Below are 24012 nucleotides of genomic sequence, written 5' to 3'. Positions count from 1 at the left end.
AACAGATGAGGAAAGTTAACATTTTAGTTCTGACTGTGCACCGCCCTGAGTCCACTAGGAGAAGGGCGGGATATAAATTGAATAAATAATAATAATAATAATAATAATAATAATAATAATAATAATAATAATAATAATAACATGATCTCCTCTTCTAATGTCAATGCACATGTAAATATAATTCATGTGACAATAGGATTCATAATTACAGCTTCAGTGCTATTACTCCTAATATTTGGTATCAGGTATTTGTTTGCTGTATTGGTTAAAAAGTACAATAAAATATATGTAATATGATTATTATAAAAACTATAATATTTATTACTGGAATAATGAAATTCCAGTAACAGTTATAACTATAAAATACACCAGAAAACAATATCACAATGATTTCACAAGGTATGTGTAGAATATTAATAATTGTGCACCAGAGTTTCACAGATATATTCAATCATAAGAGCAATTTTTTAAAATTATACTACGAGAGATAGGTTATTTTCTTTATAAGATACGTTACTGGATGTTTAAAACATTTGGGTTGATAAATGTTTTGCTTGGTTTATCATCTTAATGATTAGCTAGAAAAAACAAACAGATGTACTAGATGTGTTTTAATTCTCTCTTTTCTTTTCTAGCATCCATCACCTCTTCTCATGAAAGGTGAAGCTGACGGGTGAAACTTTCTCCAAAGAAATATGTTCCAAAATGTGCATTCCTGGCAATAAGACTAGAGATCTCTTCAGATTACTTCTTTTCTAGAAGACCAGACTGATCCATAGTACAAAATGTCTTCTTCTGACAACGAAGTGTCAAAATGGCACCCTGGAGATGTCAGAGAAATAGCTGAGCTCTTGTCACCGTTGGTCTCACCTAACAATGTTCACATTTTATCTCCAGAGACCCCTCTTCCTGGCATAGACCAATATATGCACATTTCTGGAAAAACAGATTCTGCATACAGTTCTTTCTCAGGGAGCTCAAACCTTCCAGACATCCCTATGTCATTAGGCTCTGATGATTTGCTTCCTCTGAAGCAACTGCCATACATGGATTCAGGATATATAGGAAATATTTGTAATCCCAGTGCAAGACATGTTGAGGATGAACAGATGTATGAAAACAAGATAGTGAGAAAAGGCAATTACCCTAGGTTGGACAGCCCTGCATATATAAAATCATATGGAAGCAAGCCAACCCTTGAGATGTTATACCAAACTGCATCACCATTGACCAGGCTCTCACCTCTGCTTTCTCATCCGCCATCCCCAACAGCTCAAGTAGATCACTATAAAACTAACCGAAATGTGGATGAAACTCATGCTGGAATTTGCTTTAGCCGTAATGTTCAAGGAGAAACCTACAAGGAAGAGGGCAACCAAGGGCTTCCTTTGCACACCCTACCAAATTGCTGTAATGACTGTTGGCTCTCATTTTCTCAGAATGAAAGCCAAGTCACAGAAAAGGATGTTGTTTGGTGTCCTACTACCCTGAACAGTGCAAAGAATAGTACTGCCTCTTCCACCAAGCATTCTATTCTTCAAGAAAAGTCAAAATTGGGCTCTTTGTCCAAGAAGAGCCAGGAGATGTTGACTGCTCAGAATGCAATTTATGCTTATAAAATTCCAGAAGCAACGAGGGCTAAGCCTTCTCTTTCACCGCAGACCAACCACAAACCTGTTAATGATCCACTGGAGAACAAACAATATTATGCCAGCAGTGTACACAAGCCACACTTGGATTTGACGAGCAGGGCTACAGTACTCACGAAACAGGAGGGGCAGCTTTACAAGCTTTTGGATCTGTTCAGAGTTGATTATTATTCAGGTTTCGATCACAAGAGCAGTAAAAGTTTAAAATACGCTGACAGCTCTGTTCCTAATGAAGTTACACCAAGAATAATTAATACCTATGAAGATAAGGACTGCACTTTCTGTTCTGAGGAAGGAGACAACGGAAGCAATTGGCAGCAACCTTTAAAAATCCAGAACCTGCCCTCTCAAGCTTTGGCTCCTACTGAAACATCTTACGGTAAGATTTACGAGACATCACGTTCAAGATCTTATTTCAATTATGATGCAGAGGAAGTTGCTTCTCAATTGTTCAGCAGCCCTGGAAAAGCAGAGCAGAATACAACCAGCAGCACCAGCCTTTTAGCATATCCTGAAGAGGAGGAAATGCTCAAGCCTTTTGGTTTCCCCAGACTGCCATTTTCAAGGGCTGAAAGTCAACCCCAGAATGACTCTGCCAATATCAAGATAAATAGAAAGACAACTCCTTTGCTTTATTATCTCTCTGGTGGGAGAAATTCCAGCCTTATGAATAATAAAAATCAGGATCAAGAACATGAAGATTTTTCGATGAAATCTCCAAGGAACAATCCTTCAGGCTTGGCTGAACCAGGAATAAGGCCAAAAGACAGTAACATGCACGTGGATGATATTGCCAACAAGAATGAAGGTTCCTTGGATGAAAAGTTCAAGAATGACTACCGAGAAAAACTTAAATTTGCCCAACAGAAAGTCCTAAGAGAGACATCTTTTAAGAGGAAGGATTTACAGATGAGCTTGCCTGTTCGGCTAAAAGAGAAGCCCTCTTCAAGGCCATCTATTCAACATTTAAGGTCATTTTCATTATCTAGTACAAATGAGGACTCCAAATCAATTCCTCCATCCAAGCCACAGGAAAATATTTATGCAGACTGGGAATCCAAAAAGCCACAGACTGTTCGAATTGGGGCCAGGAAAAGGGCAACCAAAGAACAAAAGAAGATGTCTTATTCTGAACCTGATAAGCTCAACCAATTGGATGATCAGAAGGATCAAAATATATCATGGGGAGAGAAAAAGGCAAGATCCCGGTCTGATGAAATTACTGGACAGGGGATAAGGATAATCAGAAGTAAAGCTCTGGAAAATCAAGGCAGGGCCATTTCAAAAGCTGAACTGAAGCAATTGCAACAAAATGCGCTCCTAGAGTACATGGAACGAAAGATTGGGCAACAGCCTGCCATGGCAAAGAACTGGTCACAGCAGACTTCACAACTCAGAGTTCTGAGTTCAAAGAGGCTTCCAGAAGACAACACTTCCAATCCTGGTACCATTAGGAAGTCACAGAATATGTTCTTTCCGTTCCCTGCTTCTGGGAGAATTCATGAACCACCTTCTACCTTCCCTACTTTAACCTGTACAAGCACTACAACTGATAGATGTATTGTCAGATCACTGGAGTCTGAGTTGTTGAATTCAAAAGCACAGCCTGCTATCAGTGAAGAAAGCTACAACAGCAAATATGTACCAGCTCAAAGTCTTCTTCACTCAGATACTGTTTCCAGCAGAGTACGAGAGAGATCCCAATCAGTTCCTTCTCCTGTTCAGGTAGTTATGAAGCTATTAATACATAATTTACTTCTGGTGATAATTTGCTCTTTCCTTTAGTATGCTATAATACATATGAGTCCGAATTTCATCTGTGTAAAAGCAATATATTGAACAGATCACTGACTGAAAAAAAATCAGGGAGGAAGGCATGACTTATGCTTCATTGTCACATTTATTTCCAGCATGATCTTGAAGAATGAATGAATTTCATAATCTGAAAAATTACCTCACTTGTACTGTAATTCCAATGAACTTCAGTATGTTTGGGCATTAATAATTAAGCAGAAAGAAAGAGAAAATATCTGGACTACTTTCTCTTTCATCAAAATCACTGTGACTTAAACAGTAACTTGCTATAATATTTTTATTCTTCCTTTCCCAATACTTTAATATCATAAAATAGTTAATAGATTACTGGTAGATTTGTCATGATAGGTTTTTTTTTTAAGAGCTGAATTTAAAAAGAATGAGAGACTAAGTAATAACTTCCTCTTTATCTTAGACATACCGTGTTTCCCTGAAAATAAGACCCTGTCTTATATTTTTTTGAACCTTGAAATAAACACTTGGCCTTATTGCCCTGCACTCAAAAGCCAGATTGGGTTTATTATCAGGGGATGTCTTATTTTGGGGGAAACAGAGTAGAATTGTTTTGGCTAAGGTCTGGTTTCTTATGTTCTATTTATTTATTATTTAAACAATGAATGTAATCATCCATCTCACAACAATAACTTTTTGTGGCAGAGAGGATTAAAGCAAAAAAAGGAAAGAAAAATATACACAAAAATACTAATCCAGAATAGTGTAGTTATAATAATATAACATAAACTAGATTCTAAAAATCATTGCATTTCAGCTGATGAATCATGAGAACAGACAAATGTCTGTGGTAACATTCAGATTTTTAATGCCTTATAAAAGGCCAAGATATCAGGGCTATCTGGACCTTCAGGATGATACTGTTCAATTGGGCAGGCACTATGACAGGGAAGATCTTACAGGATGCCATAGGAGGGACCTGGCCAATCCTACTCCAGAAGTCCTGAAGGGCTGAGCAGAAATATCTTAAATGACGTCCTTGGCTTCCAACTTCTTTTAACTCTGTTCCACTACCACCCCACCGCCCCCAAACGGAACAGCCTGAATGAGACAGCACAATATTATTTTCATTGTGAATCATTTTGGGGTGGTTTTGCTGGAAGTCATATTTTACATTTCGTATAAAATGATTTTTATGTGAAATTTATTGATGATAAACTACTTTCAAAGTTTACCATTTTCTGTATGCTAGTAATTTTTGAGTAAGAGGTTTTGTCTTGAGTTTAAAGGTGATCAAATACCATGTAATGTGCCATGATACAGATACTGAAACTCAACTGATTTCTGTCTATCGAAAATACGATATTGTTCCATAGTTTGCCATGTAATCTGCTGCTTCTTTATGTTCCCAACTTGATTTTGGGCTAAAAAAAAAAAAAAAAGCTACTGACCATGGACAATTATCTGTCTTTATTAATACTTGAATCTTACTGTTTTTTAAATTACCTTTTAAAATTTTCTGTCATCTTCCACATTTATTTCTCCACACTAAACAAGAAATACATGCCAAAACTCCAATTACCTATTTCTTCAGCTCAAGAGATTTCAGTTACCTATTTCTCTGATAACAAACTTTCTATAATCATTTGTTTTAAATGTCTGTAGAGATTCTCAGTTATCCAGGTCATGGTTGTCCCTTCTTTCCATTCCCCACTATCCTGTCAGAGCTGAAGAAGCTTCTTGGATGAGAAGTGAAACGTCTTCAAAGAAAAAACAAGAAAGTCCAGTTGCCTCCTGAAAAAGCACCATTGGGACAATTGTTTTTAAATGTTTTTTTTAAAAAAACATAGAGTATTCATATAGCAATGTAAAAAATAAAACAGGGGGAAAAAGTTTAATGGATCATTGTACTTGGTTTCCTAGGTTTTCTGAATCATGGCTTAGAGATCCAGTCTATAATGTACCCTTTTCAATACCCTCCAGATATAGCCATGTGGGACAACAATGATGAAACTTTTGATCCAATTAATTTGGAGGGCATGGATGGAGAAGACTATTTTCCATTTTTAAATGGAATTTAAGGAGAGGGATAATTCTCATATTACAGAGAATGAGAACTTTACATCTTTTTCAGATGATAACTCTTGAGCTATTTGTTTTAAAAGACCAGAGGGAAAAGAAGTTCCTGATTTCTTGGTAAAATTATGCGAAGGGAGATAGAAAAGTTGGATTTATGAATTTCATGAATGTTCCCTTATTTTTAAACTCTGCTGTCTATTTATTTTAATTTACAGTCAGTTATATTCTGAAATACCTTAATAGTTTGGCTTCATTGATTAAAATATGATAACCAAAATGTTACATCTACTGATTGCAACTGGACCAGTTGAAACCATGGCCCTCTAGTATTTGAGCATGTAGCAAGCACTGAGAAAACTCTAAACCCAAGACCTTATGAGCTGCTCCCAATGAAAGATGACACTGACTTAGATTAATAGTGGTCTACACTATGGGCCAACTTTCTGTGTCCATAGGTCATTGGACATAAGGAGATATGGAAATAAGCAGACTAGAGTACTGTACCGCTGGATCTTGAGACTAATTTATACATTCTGCATAGCGCCTTATTTTGCTTTCTGGTTTTCTTTAATTCATATATCTCTCTCTGTGTGTAAATATAAATTAAAGAAAATCAGAAAGCAAAGTAACACTTTGGGTGAATTATAACACAGAGTACAGGGAAGTTGCAGCTTTCCCCTTTGTAGCAGTGACTTTCCCACTTCCCCAAGTATGTTTCTTCCTGCATAGTTATGAAAGGTGGGGAAAAAATTCCATTGGTTATGTGTGTGTGTGCGTGCGTGCATGTGTGTATGTCAGAGAGAAAGAGAGCTGGTGGTTGTAGCTGCACAACAACGTATTTTATGGATGGAGAGGTGCTCAATCTGGAGCAAGAAGGAATCAGTTATGTAATATTCCAGTTTGGATTAGCTATTCCTTAGAAAAACCACATCTTCTCTTGCAGGGGTGGGTTCTACTTACCTTTACTACTGGTTTGCATCATGCCCGTGCCCGTGTGCTCTTCTGCGCATGCGCAGATCTACTTTGATGACATCCAGGTCAGTGGGCGGAGTCTCCCACCGCTTTTACTACCGGTTCTTGCGAACCGGTCTGAACCGAGGGCAACCCACCACTGTTCTCTTGGTTCCTTTTTTAAGAATAACAGGCCTGGTGAGCCCATCCAAACCAGATCTGAGCACCTTTTCCCTCTTTGGTTCTGAATACAGACAGTCCTTAACATGTGATTACAACTGAGTCCAAAATTTCTATTGCTAAGCAAGATAGATGTTAGGTGAGTTTTTCCCCACTTTACAACTTTCCTTGCCACAGTTGTTAAGCGACTCACTGCAATGGCTAAATTAGTAACACAGTTGTCAAGTGAATTTGACTTTCACAATGACTTTGCTGATCAGAATATCACAAAAGGTGATCACTGCCATAGTCATAAATACATGCCAGTTGCCAACTGTCCAAATTTTGATCATGTGACCATTGGAATGCTGCAATAGTTATAAGTGTGTGAAACAGTCTTAAGTCCCTTTTTTCAGTGCCATTGTAACTCTGAATGGTCACTAAGCAAATGGTTGTAAGATGAGGACTACCTGTAGCGAAGTTACATGATACCATATGATCACTATTTAGGCAATATGTCTGGGGTTTCACTGGTAAGCTCCGGGAATGTGAAGCAAATGTTTAGTCTGCTTGGATTTTCTGTTTTTATAGTGTGAGATGAATTTCCAGACCAGTCGAACTTCCAATCCCCTTGTAGGGATCCCTTCAGTACAAGTCAGCCAGCCTTTCCCCTTGTTATCTTACATTCTTATCAGTTGTAAAAATATTTTTTCTCAGTATTGCAGTTATTTATTTATTTTTTATTTATTTTATTTTACTTCAAATTTATATACCGCCCTTCTCCCTGGGGACTCAGGGCGGTGTACAGCCAGATAAAAACACATAATACAAACATTAAGAACAGATTAAAAGGAAATATCTCAATTTGGCCCAAAATTTAAAAGACATACAAATTTAAAATCATTTAAAAGGATTTGTTAGGCCAGCCCAGCTTGTTGGAAAAGGAAAGTTTTAAGGGCACAGCGGAAGGCACGGAGGTCTTGGATTCTCCTTATCTCTGGGGGCAGCTGATTCCAGAGGGTGGGTGCCCCCAAAGAGAAGGCCCTCTCCCTGGGGGTCACCAGCCTGCATTGCTTGGCTGATGGCACCCCGAGGAGGCTCTCTCTGTGGGAGCGCACGGGTCGATGGGAGGTCGTCGGTGGCAGAAGGCAGTCTCAAAGATAACTAGGTCCTATGCCATGGAGCGCTTTAAAGGTGGTAACCAACACCTTGAAGCGCACCTGGAAGAACCACTTATGAACACTGATGAATGGTAATTGTTTGGTAATGAGATGTTTGCAAGGAAACCACCAAAGTTAGAGAGCACCAAGGACCCCTCATTTCATCCCTGAGCCATAATTATTCTCATGCTCAAACTTTGGTCACCATTTTATATAAGACGTCTAATCTTTGAGGTCTTTCAATTGGCCCATTTAGACACCTAAATGGGCCAATTGAAAGACCTCAAAGATTAGACGTCTTATATAAAATGGTGACCAAAGTTTGAGCATGACTCAGTGACTCAGTGTAACCTGCTAAATTTAGAAATTATAAAATAATCTTTGGATTCTCTTTAGGGTTGGCATTTCTTGGGTGAATGTTGTATCAGTGGCTGGATCATAATCTATATAAATAAAAATGTAAATGTCCGTTTGTACATAACCGCACATCTCCGAAAGTTCTTCACCGATTGCTTTCAAATTTTGACAGAATGTTGCATTCGACTACGGGCGTGTTTTTATATACCTATATTATATACATGTCACACCTGTGACAGATAAAAACATGAAAAACATTGGAAAACATTGAAAGACATTGACAAACATTGACAAACATTGAAAAACAGCGCCATCTCTGGACATAAAACCAACACACCAACATTTTACCACATGACTTTTGAAAATTAAATCACAAATTTTTCACTAGGTATAATTCCAAAATATATCAACAAAAAATATCAGCAGTCCAGATACAGAAGACTCAGGTAGCACATACATTTTCATGTTTAAAAATGCTATATAAATTGTTGCTCTGTTCTCTGAGGAAACATACTACACCACAGCTGCAGTTGTGTTTTTACTGAATGAAATGTCTAAAAATGGGCATTTGCACATATATACCTGAATACTTATAGGAAGCACAGATGAAGGGAATTTTAGGGAAAAGCAGACTGGTTATGAAATGTCACTCCATCAATAATTTCCAGGATAGATAAATCCTTTCAAAGGTGAGGATGTCCTCATTCCTCGCATTCCTATGATTCCAACAGATATGCCATTTCAATTTAAGAGATTGCAATTCCCAATTCGATTGGCCTTTGCAATCACCATCAACAAAGCTCAGGGCCAATCTTTAGAATTCTGCAGTTTAGATCTACACACGGATTGTTTCTCACATGGACAATTATATGTCGCATGTTCTAGAGTCGGAAAACCAGACAATCTCTATATCTACACACACAATGGAAGAACAAAAAATATTGTATACCCACAAGCGTTGTGCAATTAAATATATTAGAAACGTGCAGTTTCTCTTTCCTTTCTTTTCCATTTAACCAGACTGAGCCACAGCAACTGACCAGCAATTCACCAACTAGACCACCCTCTCCACCCCCTGGATATGCTTTCGGGGGGGGGAAGCGGCCTATAAACATTACCAACCCCAGTCGCCAGAAAAGAGCCATTTTTTTCTCCATCACCAGCTGGATAGGCGTGGCTGGGTGGGTGTCATGTGACTAATGAAAGTGAGTGACATCGAGTTGCCCAAGCCCACCAAATGTTCTTGGAGAGTTTGGGACTTCAGCCTCACTCTTTTAGCCCAGCGGAACCACCAGATTGGGCCACAGCAATGCGTGGCCGGGTACAGCTAGTGAGGGATAAAATGCTTTGCAGAGTATTGAAATGCCATTCAGGGCAAAACAGGTCCATAGTTAAGCCTATCTTGGCACTCAGCTGACCCGCTCTTCTCCTATTGGGTATGCCACTAGGTCTGGTAAGTATCAAAGTCTTTGTTTCTGTCTTTGAACCGAAAATATGGCTATTTGGATTCTTAGCAATCGACAACCTTTAACCAGAGTCCCTATGTACAATACTTTGGCCCCGAACATCTTCATTTCCTGTTGCTAACGTGTTATTTTATATCAACACGTTTAGATTAAAAGTAAAACAAAAAACAAAAAACCCAACCTGGGTGCTTTGTAATGATGAAACTTTCTTACAGAATTTTTATTTTTTTAGGATTACTATAGATCTACAGCTTTTTCAACCTCGTCATCTCAGGATCATGAATATTATGCTGCACATCACAGGTAAATGGGACCATATAATAAATCTGGCCAGTTTTATTTCATTAGAATTTTAATATGCAGAGATGAACATGGTTTCCAACATGTGCTTTTCATGCAGGGTGCAAGAAATTTCTGGCATTTTCATATGCATTTCCCCTCGCCCTCATCTTTCGCTGTCGTTCCACCAAAGATTCTTTTTCATATTTTTCATTAATGTACCCTAATGGCAGTGGTGGGATTCAGCCAGTTTGCACCATTTCGGGAGAACCGGTTGTTAACTTTCTGAGCAGTTTGGCAAACTGATTGTTGGAAGAAATGATTAAAGCAGAGAACCAGTTGTCAAATTACTTGAATCCCACCACTGCCTTATGGTACATATACGTCTGTGGTTCTCTGAAAACCATTTGCTGCATTCTCTTCCAAAAGAAGCTTCTAGATCCTCTTCCCTCTGCCATCGTCTAATACTTTTTAAAAAGCCTTTGTACTGTCCCATCCTGCAGCTGTTTAATTTTTAGTTTCTTCTTTTATTTTTCACCTTTTCTTGCATTTCCATTTTTTCTCTCTCCAGTGTTGACTCTTGGCATTATCAAAAAGTGGTTTGTTCCACACAGAGAACCTCTTACCTCTCTTGTATGTTTCCCTCTGTCTTTCACCATAAGCAATCAAAACAACCTGCGTTTCCCCAGACTTATGCTTAAACTGTGTATTTCAAAAGGGACATTTTCCAAATTGAGCCAATAGCAGAAAATACCTTGAAAAAAATGTTAATTTTATAACTTGCCATTTCGTAGAAAATGCTCAGGGCAATTATATTAAATATATATTAAATATGTGGTAATATACATATTAAGCAATCACATGATAATGTGATATAACTATCAGGTTAAAAAAGCTGATAAATGTAGAGTTATTTTCCCAGTAGTGATCTATAGCATTTTTTAGAGTAATCCAATCATTGTTATGCCAAAATAGCAGTAATGAAAACAGAAATTCTATCACTTCAACAGTGCCTGGGTGAGATTATGAAGAGTATGACAAGGCTGAGGGGAAAAAATGGGAGGAATTATAGACATGAACAATCAACAGGTGGCAGAGTTCATTAGTTACTTATAAATAGCAGCTTAGCCTAGGTTACTGAAAGCCTGAAAAGAAAAGATTTAAAACTATCCAAGATACTTTTTTTTTAATGTACTCAATTATAAATGAGGGCTGAAGTTTCCTATCACAGTTTCCCCACATTTTGTACTTTAGCCCAAATGATGGCATTAAAAATACTTCTTGCAATCTGGGTGCTTTTTGTTTCCTTGCTCGTGACCTGCATTATGACCTCGTCAAAGATGCTATAAGTCATTAGGGGTTAATGGCTGATGAAGTTTCCAACTTACTTGAATAAAAAAGAGGCGCATAACTATTATACTAAACCATGCGCAAACCGAACACCAATTTCCTTTTTTGCCACATCCGCCCTCATCCCCATGCTTATTTATAAAGGCAAGTATTAATACAGTGACTGTAGCCCAAGCAATATTTGCCACTATTACTAAGCCTAAAACTAAACCAAGAAATGTGTTTAAAATAATGAGTGGGAACTAAAATACTTTTGTTGGATGAGTTCTTCTGACTTCAGCATTTCAGCAGTTTTTGAATATAATGTTTAAAACAATAAAGGAATTAAACATGTGAACTTGTGTACAAAATACAGTGGTGTTTTGCAGTAGTGAGTTTGAAAATTTTTTACTACCGGTTCTGTCAGTGTAGCTTGGTGGGCATGGCATGACTTGGTGGGCATGGCTTGGTGGACGTGACTTGATGGACATGGCAGGGGAAGGATACTATAAAATCTCCATTCCCACACCACTCCAGGGGAAGGTTACTGCAAAATCCCCATTTCCTCCCAATCAGCTGGGACTCAGGAAGCAGAGAATAGATGGGGGTGGGGCCAGTCAGAGGTGGTATTTACCGGTTCTCCATTCTACTCAAAATTTCCGCTACCAGTTCTCCAGAACTGGTCAGAACCTGCTGAAACCCACTTCTGGTGTTTTGATAAGAAAAGGATTCAGTCTTGTCTCTGAAGCAACTCTGAAGCCTATTTCGGCTGTGAAACTGTCAATAATAGTAACAAGTCATTTGAGATACACAGGTCCCATCAAATACCTCCTATGCAGGCTCTATGCTTGGATAATTGGTGTAAAAGTGTGCTATTAAATTAATTCATACAAGTACCTCTTTAGATGAATTTTTTATAAATAACTTCTGGTGGTCTTTGTTTTTTGGGGGGTTTTTTTGAGAAAAAATACTAATCCCAACAGGACGTGATTGAGACATGTGAGGCATTTATGGCACTTCGTATTATGTTCCAGCAGTGCGATTGTACAGAATTTTTGCAACCTTCAAAACTTTATGACATTAAGTTTGGGTGGATGGGAAATAGAAAACAAGACTGTCCAAAGAAATATTCGACACTGTTTCCAAATTAATAACATCTGGGGAAAGCTACCTATTTAATTTTTTAAAGTTATTATTATAGTATAAAATGTGTATACTATTTCGTATGTGGGTAAGTGAGGTTATGGTAGAGTGCAACTCTAAAATGTTTTTTTTTTTAATTTGGAAAAATGACATCTAAAGAAGCCCCGGGATATAACCACAATATTTGGGTTTATACAATATTCCTAAACCAAAATTAAACAAAGTATATTGTGGCTTACTGTCACATGTAAACACAGCCCGTGCATTGGCTCATAAGAAGTATGATTAAAGAAAAAAGAAGATTGTGTAGAATTGCATAATTCTGTATCTACTTTTTTGTTCTAGCTTCTCTGTGTCTGAGAAAGAAGATTCTGCAGGCAGTGAAGACGATAAGAAATCCTTGGAGAATTCACACGGTCAAGAAGTTGAATTGTCTTTGTTCTCCAAAGAAAACAGTAAGAATTCTCAGCTGAAGCAAGAAATAAGTGAAAACTTGGAAGTGTTCAGTGATCCTGGGGGAAACCATTGGCAGCACAGAGAGGAAGAAGACATATCAGATCAGTCAGAAGAGAGAACAGACAATGGCACAGCCCTGTTAGACAATGAAGGACCTCAACATTTGAGTCAACAATTTGCGAATTTAAAAGTTCTGCAAAATGAACAGGAGCATCGGTTTTCATTGCAAGATACAGCTTTATCCATAACTCAGTCAAAATCTCAACAGGATCAAAAATGTGGCCATCTTGCAGTTGAGGTTATTGCGGAAGACAGATCTCTGGTTGATATCCTCATGCCTCATCCCTCAAGAAAGACTGTTTATGATCTCATGGAAGGCCTTTTTCCTGTGAACACTTCAGTGATAGGGAGGACTCACAGAAGGAATGGGGGAATTCAATCTGCCCAAGCAAATGAGTAAGTTTAGGAAGCACGGAACTTTAAATTGAATGTAAGGGTAGAGATAAATGTGTGCAGCACAATGGATATTAACAACTCTGTGGATTGTTTGCAACTGGAAAAAAAACATTGGTGCATGAATATCATAGGCACAATCGGTGGAGAACCATGTTAATCTAATATGGCAAAAAAAATCAGGAGTCTGGTAGCTAGCTTTTCCTGCTAACAAATTTGACTGAAGCATTTGTGATTCTTCTGGAGTTTTGTTTTTGTTTTTACATGAATATCAGTGATACAGCATTTGTTAAAATATGTGACACTATCCTGAAGGAAGGACTGTAGTTCAGTACTAGAGCACAAGTTTTGTGTGTGGAAGGTCTGAAATTCAGTCAAAGTAGAATATATTACGTAGATGAATAAATACTCTTATCTCGGATCAGATAGTTTGCAATGATGCTACAAGGAATTTTGGCAATTTTTTGACAGAAATGCCTGGTGTTTATATAATCAACTTTTTTTAAAATGTGCATGTAGGATTTAAGAGCAATGGTGGCGCAGTGGTTAGAATGCAGTATTGCAGGTTAACTCTGCCCACTGTCAGGAGTTCGATCTTGACCAGCTCAAGATTGACTCAGCCTTCCATCCTTCCGAGGTTGGTAAAATGGGGACCCAGATTGTTGGGGGCAATATGCTGACTCTGTAAACTGCTTAGAGAATTCTGTAAAGCACTGTGACATGGTATATAAATCTAAGTGCTATTGCTATTGCCATCTGGTGGAACTGCATGGTGCTGCGGGCAGCAAAATGATTGTTTCTTCCTTTATCAGATGTCCTCTTCCTCTCTTGCTGATATTATCCAACTTTGAAAATGCAAACTTATAGCACTGGCTTCAATCCCAAGAAAATTATTATTTCAGAACTCTTCTCACTATAAACACCTATTAATTAGTGGGCAATATCCACTAATTGGATGTCACAGATGACTGGGTTCTTTTGGAACTGGAGGTATATTTAAGTTTTCAATGAAACTTTCCAAAGACTAGGACTTCATCAAAGATTCAATCCTCCATCCATAGCCAACCATCTCCCTCATTCTCCTCTTGAGTCTTGAGTGAAGATACCATCTCTCTGGGATTTTGCTTCTCTTCCTCCAGTAAATTGCATGTTAACTTTTCTTCTCCCCTTCTGACTCAGGAAACAACAATTTCTCTACACTTCAACTGTACTCTCTAATTGTTGTCTCCAGCCACTCCCTTCTACAAGAGACTTTGTAATTCACATTTTCTCTCCTTGTTCTCCCCTCATTTCTCCCCTTCTCTTTCTCTCAAATTTTGAGTTTGAGCAGCATGATCCCTAAAAGCTCTAGTCCCCAACACCTATTTACAAGGCTGGACCAATGGGACCGCGGTCTACATCTGCCCCACAACTATCCTGGACAGCAGCCAATTTACCTCATCAGCCAGTTTAACATTACTGCACATCATGGCTAGAACTAAATGTCTTCTCCTCTTTTCTCCTTTTTTGCTGACTCAAGCTAGCACAATAGCAGCCATACCAGGCCTCTAAAAACTATATGCCACATTAGGAAAGCAAGTATCTCAATATTGTTCAGTGGCTTAGCAGTCAAAACATACCTATGTTGCACTGGGAAATATTGATACAAGCATATACCATTCTGTCTCTGACATGCATGAAAACATTAGGTAGGATCATGGATGTGGTACATACAGTATTTTTAAGGATCAATTTAAGTGCTTACAAGAAAAATGGTCTAGAACCGTGATGGCAAACCTATGGCACATGTGCCAGAGGTGGCACGCAGCGCCCTCTCTGATGGCACATGAGCCGCTGCCCCAGTTCAGTTCTGCTGCGCATGTGTGCATGCCTCCCGCCAGCCAGCTGGTCTTTGGGTCTCTGCTGCACATGCAGGGGTGCAGGGTGCGTGCATGGGCCGCATGTGCACATGCGAGGAGCTTGTGTATGGGCCCGTGCATGCATGTGTGGGGACGGGGCGTGCAGGGGGCACATGTGCATGAATTTTGTGGGTTCGGGCGTGCACGCGTGCATTCGTGTGCACATACACGCTCTTTGGGCACTCGGTCCGGAAAAGGTTAGCCATCACTGGTCTAGAATAATCTAAACCATTTATTTGAATAATAACTTCTCTATTGAATAATTGTTCGTCACATGGTTTGGGTAATAATGTTGTGTGTGTTTAATTTTTCCAGCCAAAGAAGCAATGAGTGTGGAACAGATCCATATTATGGAACTGCAAATGAGTTTGGATACAGAGCAGAAGACGATTTGATTCATATAAATCAAATCATGAATGAAAGTAATGAAAATAAAGAAAGTCTCCCTGATGTAGACAGAATCACAAGTAAGAAAGTAAGTAGCTGAATGGCACAATAACCTTTACATTTCTATTCACAGGAAAGTTCCCTTGAATTCAATAGAATTATTTTGTGGTAAATGCGTATTGTGTTGCTGAAAAAAAAAATGAACAAAATCCTGTTGAAAATATATTTACTTAAAAACAAAAATTATATGAGATGGCAAGCCATTTTGTCAGAACATCAGGTAAGGAAATATGGACACTATAGGTCCACTTTTATAAGACCTTCCAAGAATTTCCAATGCTTCGCCTCCCCAAACTATAAAATACTTTTCTTGTACCATTTTTTTCAGAAAAGAAAAAAATTAAATAGCCACCGAATAGTTGTTGAGTGACAGAGAAAAACAGGACAAATATTTTAAAGTAAAATGTTAGTTTATAACACCCTTCCCAGGGGTGAAATGCTCCCGGTTCGGACCAGCTCGGGCGAGTAGGTAGCGATGGCGGCGGGCAGTTCGGAGAACCGGTAGCAAAAATCCCTGCCCCCGCCCCCCATGCCCAGCTGAGCCAGGCGATCATCAGAGGCTTTTTTTCTTTTAAATTTATTTATTTATTTATTTATTTGTCAGATTTATATGCCGCCCTTCTCCCGTAGGACTCGGGGTGGCTCACAACAATAAAACAACCCGACAATAGATAAAAATTAAATAATATTAAAAGTGCTAACACTATCTTTATTTGGAGGTTACAGAAATAGAAGCTTGCAAGTCCCCTCTTTTTCCTTTTCCTTTCCACTAGGGATTGTCCCTTCTGGGTGCGTTTCATCTCCTGCTCTCTTATGTGGATTGAGATATCTTCTGTCTAATCTACAGCTCTTCCTCCTGTCTCCCAAGGTTATTCGCACAGCCCGTTACAGACTCTCAGCTATTTTTCTTCTTGCAGAAGCAGCTTATTTTGAGCATCCAGTCAAAATTACAGACTCTTCAGGATGAGAGGGAACTTATCCAGTCTGAAGCTCTGGAACATGCTGCTCACGGGAAGGTGCTGGAATCCCTGGTGCAAGATCTATGTAAACCCAATGAGTTTGAGCGCTACCTGACGTTCATGGGTGATTTAGAGAAAGTTGTGAACTTGCTGCTGTGTCTCTCCACCCGCCTTGCCCGGATCCACAATGCTATGGGGAAAATGGATGAAAACACCGATGCTGAAGAAAAAGTGAGTGCCAGGAAAGATACTGTAGACTTTTATACAGTATCTTTTACTGTATAAACGTTATCTTTTAAACACATCCTGGTACTTTTTTTCCCAGTTGCCCAGGGAACTGAAGTGAAGTCTGTGTCTATTGTTGATAGGCTGGGGACCAGGAGTGAAATCCAGCAGGTTCTGACAGGTTCTGGAGAACCGGTAGCAGAAATTTTGTGTTCGGAGAACAAACAAACACCACCTCTGGCTGGCCCTAGAATGGGGTGGGAATGGAGATTTTGCAATATCCTTCCCCCGGGAGTGGGGAGGAAATGGGGATTTTGCAGTATCCTTTCCCTGGAGTGGGGTGGGAATGGAGATTTTGCAGCATCCTTCCCCTGTCATGTCCACAAACCACGCCCACCAAGCCAAACCATGCCCACCAAGTCACGCCCACAGTAGTAAAAAAATTTGGAATTCACCAGTGCTGGAGACCCAAAGAAACTTTACACAGGGTTGGGGTAGAAGATGGAACATGATGGGACATGAGTAGATCCTTTCTTCTTTTATTATTATTCCCTTTAAAATTACATCTTCCATTTTAAAATCCAAATGAATAGAAAAAGAGATGGAATTGAACTAAAAAAAACAACTGTAAGAACAAAGTATTTTTTAAACTTTAAGTGGCAGCTGTCCACAACTGCTTTTCAGAATGGTGAAATATCTAATTTGGTCCCTTATGCGCTTGGATTCAGTCAAGCAAGAAAAGGAGTTAAATGTAGTTAAATTTATCTGCTACACATGGTGTCACTGATCATAAGATACAAGGAATTTTCAGAGATATCCCAGAAGGAATCGGTAATTCTCACTTTATGTTATATTCCCATTACATCTTACCTATTAACCCTGTTTTGGTCATGTTTGCCTTCAGGAATCCTTAAATGAGCGGTACCGACTTTTATCCAGGCAGCAGGAAGATGCAAAGGACTTGAAGGAGAACTTGGATCGCAGAGAAAGGGTGGTGTCAGGCATTCTTTCCAAATACATGACTGAGAATCAGCTCCAGGACTACAAACACTTTATTCAAGAGAAGATAACTCTACTGATTGAACAAAAGGACCTTGAGGAACATGTTAAATTTATTGAAGAGCAACTGGAGAGATTAGAGAAGAGTATTCTTCCTTAAAACCCTATTGTTTGCTCTTGCTTTCCTAGATATCTATTAACAAAGCATCATTTACGATGTGAGCAATGGCACTTTTTGATTATTTCTAGCAAGCCATCACAAGATCCCATTGACAAAGGCTAAATTGGCTCAGGCATACAGTATATTCTTAGAAGAAAAAGACAATGCCTTCACTGCAGATAGCACTTTTTTTTAAAAAAAAACAAAATCTTGAAATGATTGGTACAATGTGCATTGTCTTTTCATAAGGAATTAATGTGATCCTTTCTTCTTTATTGACTGCAGTCTGTTTTTCAGACTGATTATAATAATAATAATAATTCCATAAATATATTTTATGCTATATTGAACATTCATCATTGTCCATTCTTAATTTTTTAAAATCCCAAATACATCAATATCTCTTCCATTGTTATTTATAGTTACTGCCAGGTATTATTTTAAAATCATGGGTTTTGTTTTTGAGGCCCTTTCAATAAATATATATATATACCTTGGTTATGGAAATGCTAATCTAGTTTACACTCTTACTGTCAGGTAGTCAGTGTTTTAAGATTGTAGCATGGTCTGTAGAAGAAGCAAGGGCTGGTTCTCAAGTCATGCTAGCCATTGCTGGCTTCATTATTCTTTATGGAGTAAGCCACCATTAGCCCAATGTCTTCAGGCTTAATTACAGTTACAATAACCACATGCCTTTACTATAAAGGACAGTCCTTTATTTCAGAAAGCTGTTCACTAGATTTTTGTAACTGATTTATTCTTGTTGCTTTTCTGTTGAATTTTCCTTGGCAAAGAAAAATTATAAATGTGAAGTTTTTTTTTATGAACCGCTTTCAGATTCAGCTCTTCTCTAGGCTTGTCTTTATTTTTTTCCAAGAAAATATGGTCACTGTAACTTTAGTTCAATTCACATCAAATTATGGATTGGAATCTGTGAACACAGGTCATCTCTTATTTATCCTGTATTATTTAACAGCATCAAAGAACCAAAAGTATAGAATAGCTATGAACCACAAAGTGTTCAGTAGCAATAGCAATAGCAACTTAGACTTATATACCACTTCAGAGTGCTTTACATCCCTCTCTAAGCGATTTACAGAGTCAGCCTATTGTCTCCAACAACCTGAGTGCTCATTTTACTGACCTCGGAAGGATGGAAGGCTGAGTCAACCTTGAGCCAGTGAGACTCAAACTGCCAAACTGCTGGCAGCCGGCAGTCAGCAGAGGTAGCCTGCAGTACTGCACTCTAACCACTGCACCACCACAGCTCTTAAGTAAATGATTTCTAGAGGTTTATAATGATATTCATTTTGTCAGGAGCCCTTGAATGGGGTGGGTGCAGAGGTGGGTTTCAGCAGGTTCTGACTAGTTCTGGAGAACTGATAGCGGAAATTTTTAGTAGTTCGGAGAACCGGTAGTAAAAATTCTGACTGGCCCCGCCCCCATCTATTCTCTGCCTCCCAAGTCCCAGCTGATTGGGAGGAAATGGGGATTTTGCAGTAAACTTCCCCTGCCACACCCAGCAAGCCACACCCACCAAGCCATGTCACGCCCACCAAGCCACACCCACAGAACTGCTAGTAAAAAATTTTGAAACCCACCACTGGGTGGGTGTGACTTGCCCTTAGCAGTCCTGACATTAATACAGAATTTCCCTCTTCCTCTAATACTGTTTAAGGTCAGCCTCAGGATGGGGTAAAACCTATGAGGTTTTACCCCTCATTTCTTTGAGGAAAGCCAGGTGTCTGCATTGCCTGCGAATAGAGACTATGGAGGCAGGAGAGGGTTAGGATGGGTAATGGGGATAGCAAATTCCATGCCAGTCTAGTTTTCTGCACATTTTCTCATGAATCATTTAAAATGCTATTTGCTGAGCCTGGCGATGCCACCCACATCAGCTAGCATCAAAACTGGAATGAAGCGAACGAACAGTTTCAGTGCTACTTGAATGCATTGTGCCTTGAAAATCCTGGGTTTTTTCCACTATATAGTTCTAAAAGAATGCAGCTCCAAGCTACCATATGGTCAGTTATTAACTGTTTTGCCACATCCTACTTTCAAACACCCACTATCATTTACACATTATTTTAAGTGACTTTCTTTTAACTGAAGGACAAGGAAAGGGTGCCAGGTATGTAAAGCATGGATTGGATCTAAATTGATAAGTCAGAGGTGAGCAGTAAAAGTCCGTGTTTATTTAGAAATAATTGCCACACTGTTCACTGAGTTATAGGTCAGATCTGTACCTTCTGACTGACCTGCATAAGTCTCTAGGCCCATGTTGGTGAACTTATGGCATGCGTGCTGGAAGTGGCACACAGAACCATTTTTCCGGGCACGCGAGCCGTCACCAAGCTCACCTGAAACTGTGCATGCGTCCCAGTTGGTGTTCAGGCCTCTGGTGCACATGCGCGCAATTCAGGGGACCGAGCTAGTCTTCAGAGCTCCCCTGCATATGTGTGTTTGCACATGCGTGCGAGGTGACTGGTGCACAATGCACACATGCGCAGTGTTTGCACATGTGCATTGCATGCGTGAAAGCTGTGTACATGCGCAGATGGTGCGGTTGCGCATACAGCACATGGGAAGGAGCTGCGTGTTTCCACGGATGGCATGCAAGTGCGTTCCTGTCCGGCACTCAGTAAGTAAAAGGTTCGCCACCACTGCTCTAGGCCAATCAACATTTCTTGAGTACAAGAACAGACATCAAGGTACCCAATCTCTCCTTGCCCTATGCATATACACCTGGGCCAGTGTTTGGAAGTTGGAAGTTGGTTCAGGTTGGTTCAAAAATACTATTTTCCCTCCTGAGCTACCATAAGTACCCCAACAGTTGGTGTACAACTAGAATCATTCCAATCAAGAGCCTTGATAGTACAGTGGTCTATGCACCCTGTTATTAACACAGCTGCCTGCAATTTACTGCTGGTTCGAATCTCTCCAAGGCTCAAGGTTGACTCAGCCTTCCATCCTTTCTAAGGTAGGTGAAATGAGGACCCAGTTTGTGGGGGCAATAAGCTGATTTTGTATAAATATACAAAAGTATGAAGGCTATTGCTTAACGCATTGTAAGCCGCCCTGAGTCTCCGGAGAGACTCAGACTTTAATTAATCAAATTAAAAAAAAAAAATTGTGATGGAAAGTGCACCTCGAAAAGGAGAATGTGTGTATGTGTGGATCTTGCCAGGAGCAGTGCAGTTTCCCAGAGTAGTTCTGCATTTCAGAGAATTCAGAGAAACATTTCAGAGAAAGAAGTCCAAAATAAGGGACTGCACAGTCCTGAACTGGATCTAGGAGGGAGGAAGAGTAGCCACATCCAGGGATGGGCTTCAAAAATTATAGCAAGGAGTTCTCTGCCCGGTTGCTGGGTGGGTGTGGCCATGGTGGGCATGGCCTAGTCGGCCTCCTGCACCATGGTGTGAGGGGGTCATGTTTGCCCTCCCGGGGCTCCCGAGGCTTTCCTTGGGCCTCCAGGTGGGCAAAAACAGCCTCCCCAGGCTCCAGAGGCCCTCTCGAGGCCGGTAACGGGCCCATTTCCAGCCTTCCCAAACTTTCGGTAGGCCTGTTTTTCACCCACCTCGAGCCTCCATGTGTGCCCTGCACTTACCTGCATCCAAAATGGGCCATGTGGGGACTCCTGGGAGGGATGGGGCAGGGCCAGCCAGGAGTAGGATTTGGGGGTTTCCAAACTGCACAGAATCTTAGCTAGAGGTTCTCCTGAACCCCTGCGAACCCCCAGCAGCCCACCCCTGGGCCACTTCCTAGAATTTCTTAGATTTTAACTATTGGGTTAGAAGGTTATAGCTTTAGTCTGGCACGATTTTCTCCATTATTTAATTCATTTATTTTTCACATGTTTGAACCACCCATGTCCCTCAGAGATTAGATGTAAACCAATAAAGAATTGGACTTGATAGGGATTCACTGTGTTATCTTTGGGCTTGGGTTTGACATCAATCTAACAACATCTCCACTTCAACTGACTAAAGCATCAGGCACACATTCATCTCTCCAATGGGTGGTTGCTGCCCCACATGGCTTTTTGCTCCTAGCCTGTTGAGCTGCTGTGTTCTCAACTGGTCAGTAGGTTCCATTTCTTCCAATTGATCCAACAATAGCCCATAAGGAACATGGAATCTAGTAATCCCCTTGCCACCATATTGTCCCCTGTTGTGGCCCGCCAGTGGCCTGTGCAGATCGTGGCTGATCCTGACGACGAGGAGGCTGGTGTGGTGTTGCGCCAGCAGCCTGTGCAGCCGGTGCTTGCATTGGACAGCAAGGAGGCTGAAGAGGATGTGGTGCCAGAGGCAGAGACTCAGCCAGGGCTTTCAGAACTTCCAGAGGCTCCTTCAAGTGGAGAGAGCGAAGTGGAGGAGCCTCTTCTCAATGCTTGAGCACGCAGGGCTGCCAAAAGGCAGGAGTGGCTACTCAGGAGGAGGAGGTCTCCTCGAGAGTAAGGCTTGAGGATAATTGGCCACTCCCTTAGCCTATTTAAGTCACACGCGGTTAGTAAGTTTCTTGCTGGAAACAACTTGTAATTATCATCAGAGCATTTTTGGAAAAGTCTTATCTTGCTTTCTGGGCTGGTTGCCAACCTTTGCCGGACTTTGGTTTATTCTTGCTACTTAATAAATTTGATAAGGACTGTTGGTGTGTGTCAATATCCTCGGGAATCCGGAGCTGGGGCAGAACATCCCCACCAGGGGTGGGTTCTACTTATCTTTACTACAGGTTTGCAATGGGGCCACGCACACATGCGCAGAAGCTTCCTGATGACGTCGGGGTCGGTGGGTGGAGCCTCCCGCTGGTTTTACTACTGGTTCTATAGCACTGGTCCGAACCGGGGGCAACCCATCACTGGTCCTCACCTTTTCTGTTAGCACACTTCTGTCTTCTGTTTCATCCTTTCATCTCCCAGTGGGGGTGAAGCATACTATACTCTGATTTCTTCTTTTTCCTACTCTGTGCCCACCATACTGCAATGGTTCCCTTTCCTTTTTTTAAAAAAAATCTTTACATTGAAACATAGTCACACTGGAACAAAACTACAAAGCTTTGACAAATGCAACTTCTTTGCTTCTCTGAAATGAATTCTTCACTGCCCCGCCATTTTTATGGACCTACGATTGAACAAAGGAACATCTTTTCTTTCTTTTAATAACCATTTTATCAAAACAGAGTTCCTCTTCAGTTTGCCTGATGGTAGCCAAAAAATCAGCAAATTTGTTGATAAAATCCAAATCAAGGCTGCCTTCTGGAGGCCAGGTTCCTACATTAGGATCAATGTAGTAGGTTGGCCAGATGGATTTGCAGAGGGTTTTCAGCTTTTCCTTTTTAAAAACAACTTTGATTGCTACGATGGATTTTAACATGTCCCATGTGTTAATTCCAATGAATTAACACAGGAACATGGCTCTACTCTTCCAATGAGGATACTCATTCCAAACAGGCTACCAGTATAGTTGCCCATTGTTTGTCCTGACTCAAGCTTGGGGTCTGGCCACACCCCTCTTTTTCCACAAAAGAATTTCTCGGGCTTGGTACAGCTCGGAGTTCTGGCCAAAGACCCTTCTTTTCCCTCAAGAATTTCTCGGGTTTTTTCGTCAATGGAGTTTGAGTTGGTTAAAACCCTCCCCTCAAGTTTTGTAAGGGCATTTGTCTCAGTGAGGGGGGTTTCTCAGGCACTTCCTAGGCTCGGAACTGACAAAACTCTCATTTTTTCCGAAAGGATTTCTTGGGCTCCCCTTTTAAGCTCAGAGTTTTGGTCAGAACCCACCCCTGCACTGCAGACTTTTACTCTCCACACGCCTTTTAAAGCGATCGGCTCTAGCTAATCTCCTCACGGAGAATCAGAAACACAGTTTGGATCTCCACAATTCACTTGGAGGGTAAACCTCTAGTAGGAATTTCTCTCCTCTCATTCACACACACACAAGGCAACACTCCCCTCTTCCCACCCAAAGGAAAAGAAAAACAATTCTCTACTTACCTAGCAGAGTACAATCTTCCCCAATACCCAGTTCAAGCCTCAATGGGGCGTTCAGGTCTGGCTGGAAACAGGATCTGCTGGCAACCA

The 24012-nt window shown here is 40.3% G+C and overlaps 1 protein-coding gene across 1 annotated transcript; it reads left to right on the top strand.

Annotated features, from left to right (window-relative positions):
* Positions 1–785: 785 nt before the first annotated feature.
* Positions 786–18126, top strand: SHROOM1 (shroom family member 1). The gene is made up of 6 exons (XM_070933931.1): positions 786–3374; positions 9821–9891; positions 12685–13251; positions 15462–15621; positions 16511–16783; positions 17682–18126. The coding sequence occupies exons 1-6, from the start codon at positions 786–788 to the stop codon at positions 17934–17936; spliced, it is 3915 nt and encodes a 1304-aa protein (XP_070790032.1). The 3' UTR covers positions 17937–18126.
* The last annotated feature ends 5886 nt before the right edge of the window (positions 18127–24012 follow it).

Source organism: Pituophis catenifer, unplaced genomic scaffold (assembly GCF_029215685.1).
Source record: "Pituophis catenifer annectens isolate HBS135680 unplaced genomic scaffold, rPitCat1.0.hap2 SCAF_2, whole genome shotgun sequence".
NCBI classification, from domain to species: Eukaryota; Metazoa; Chordata; class Lepidosauria; order Squamata; family Colubridae; genus Pituophis; species Pituophis catenifer.
The sequence above is the reverse complement of the archived record's forward strand: the minus strand, read 5'-3'. Positions and strand labels throughout refer to the sequence as shown.

Coding starts and splice junctions, on each gene's coding strand:
- SHROOM1 (XM_070933931.1), top strand. CDS start 786: ATGTCTTCTTCTGACAACGAAGTGTCAAAATGGCACCCTGGAGATGTC. Junction 3,375..9,820: donor CAGTTCCTTCTCCTGTTCAG/GTAGTTATGAAG, acceptor TTATTTTTTTAG/GATTACTATAGATCTACAGC. Junction 9,892..12,684: donor TATTATGCTGCACATCACAG/GTAAATGGGACC, acceptor TTTTTGTTCTAG/CTTCTCTGTGTCTGAGAAAG.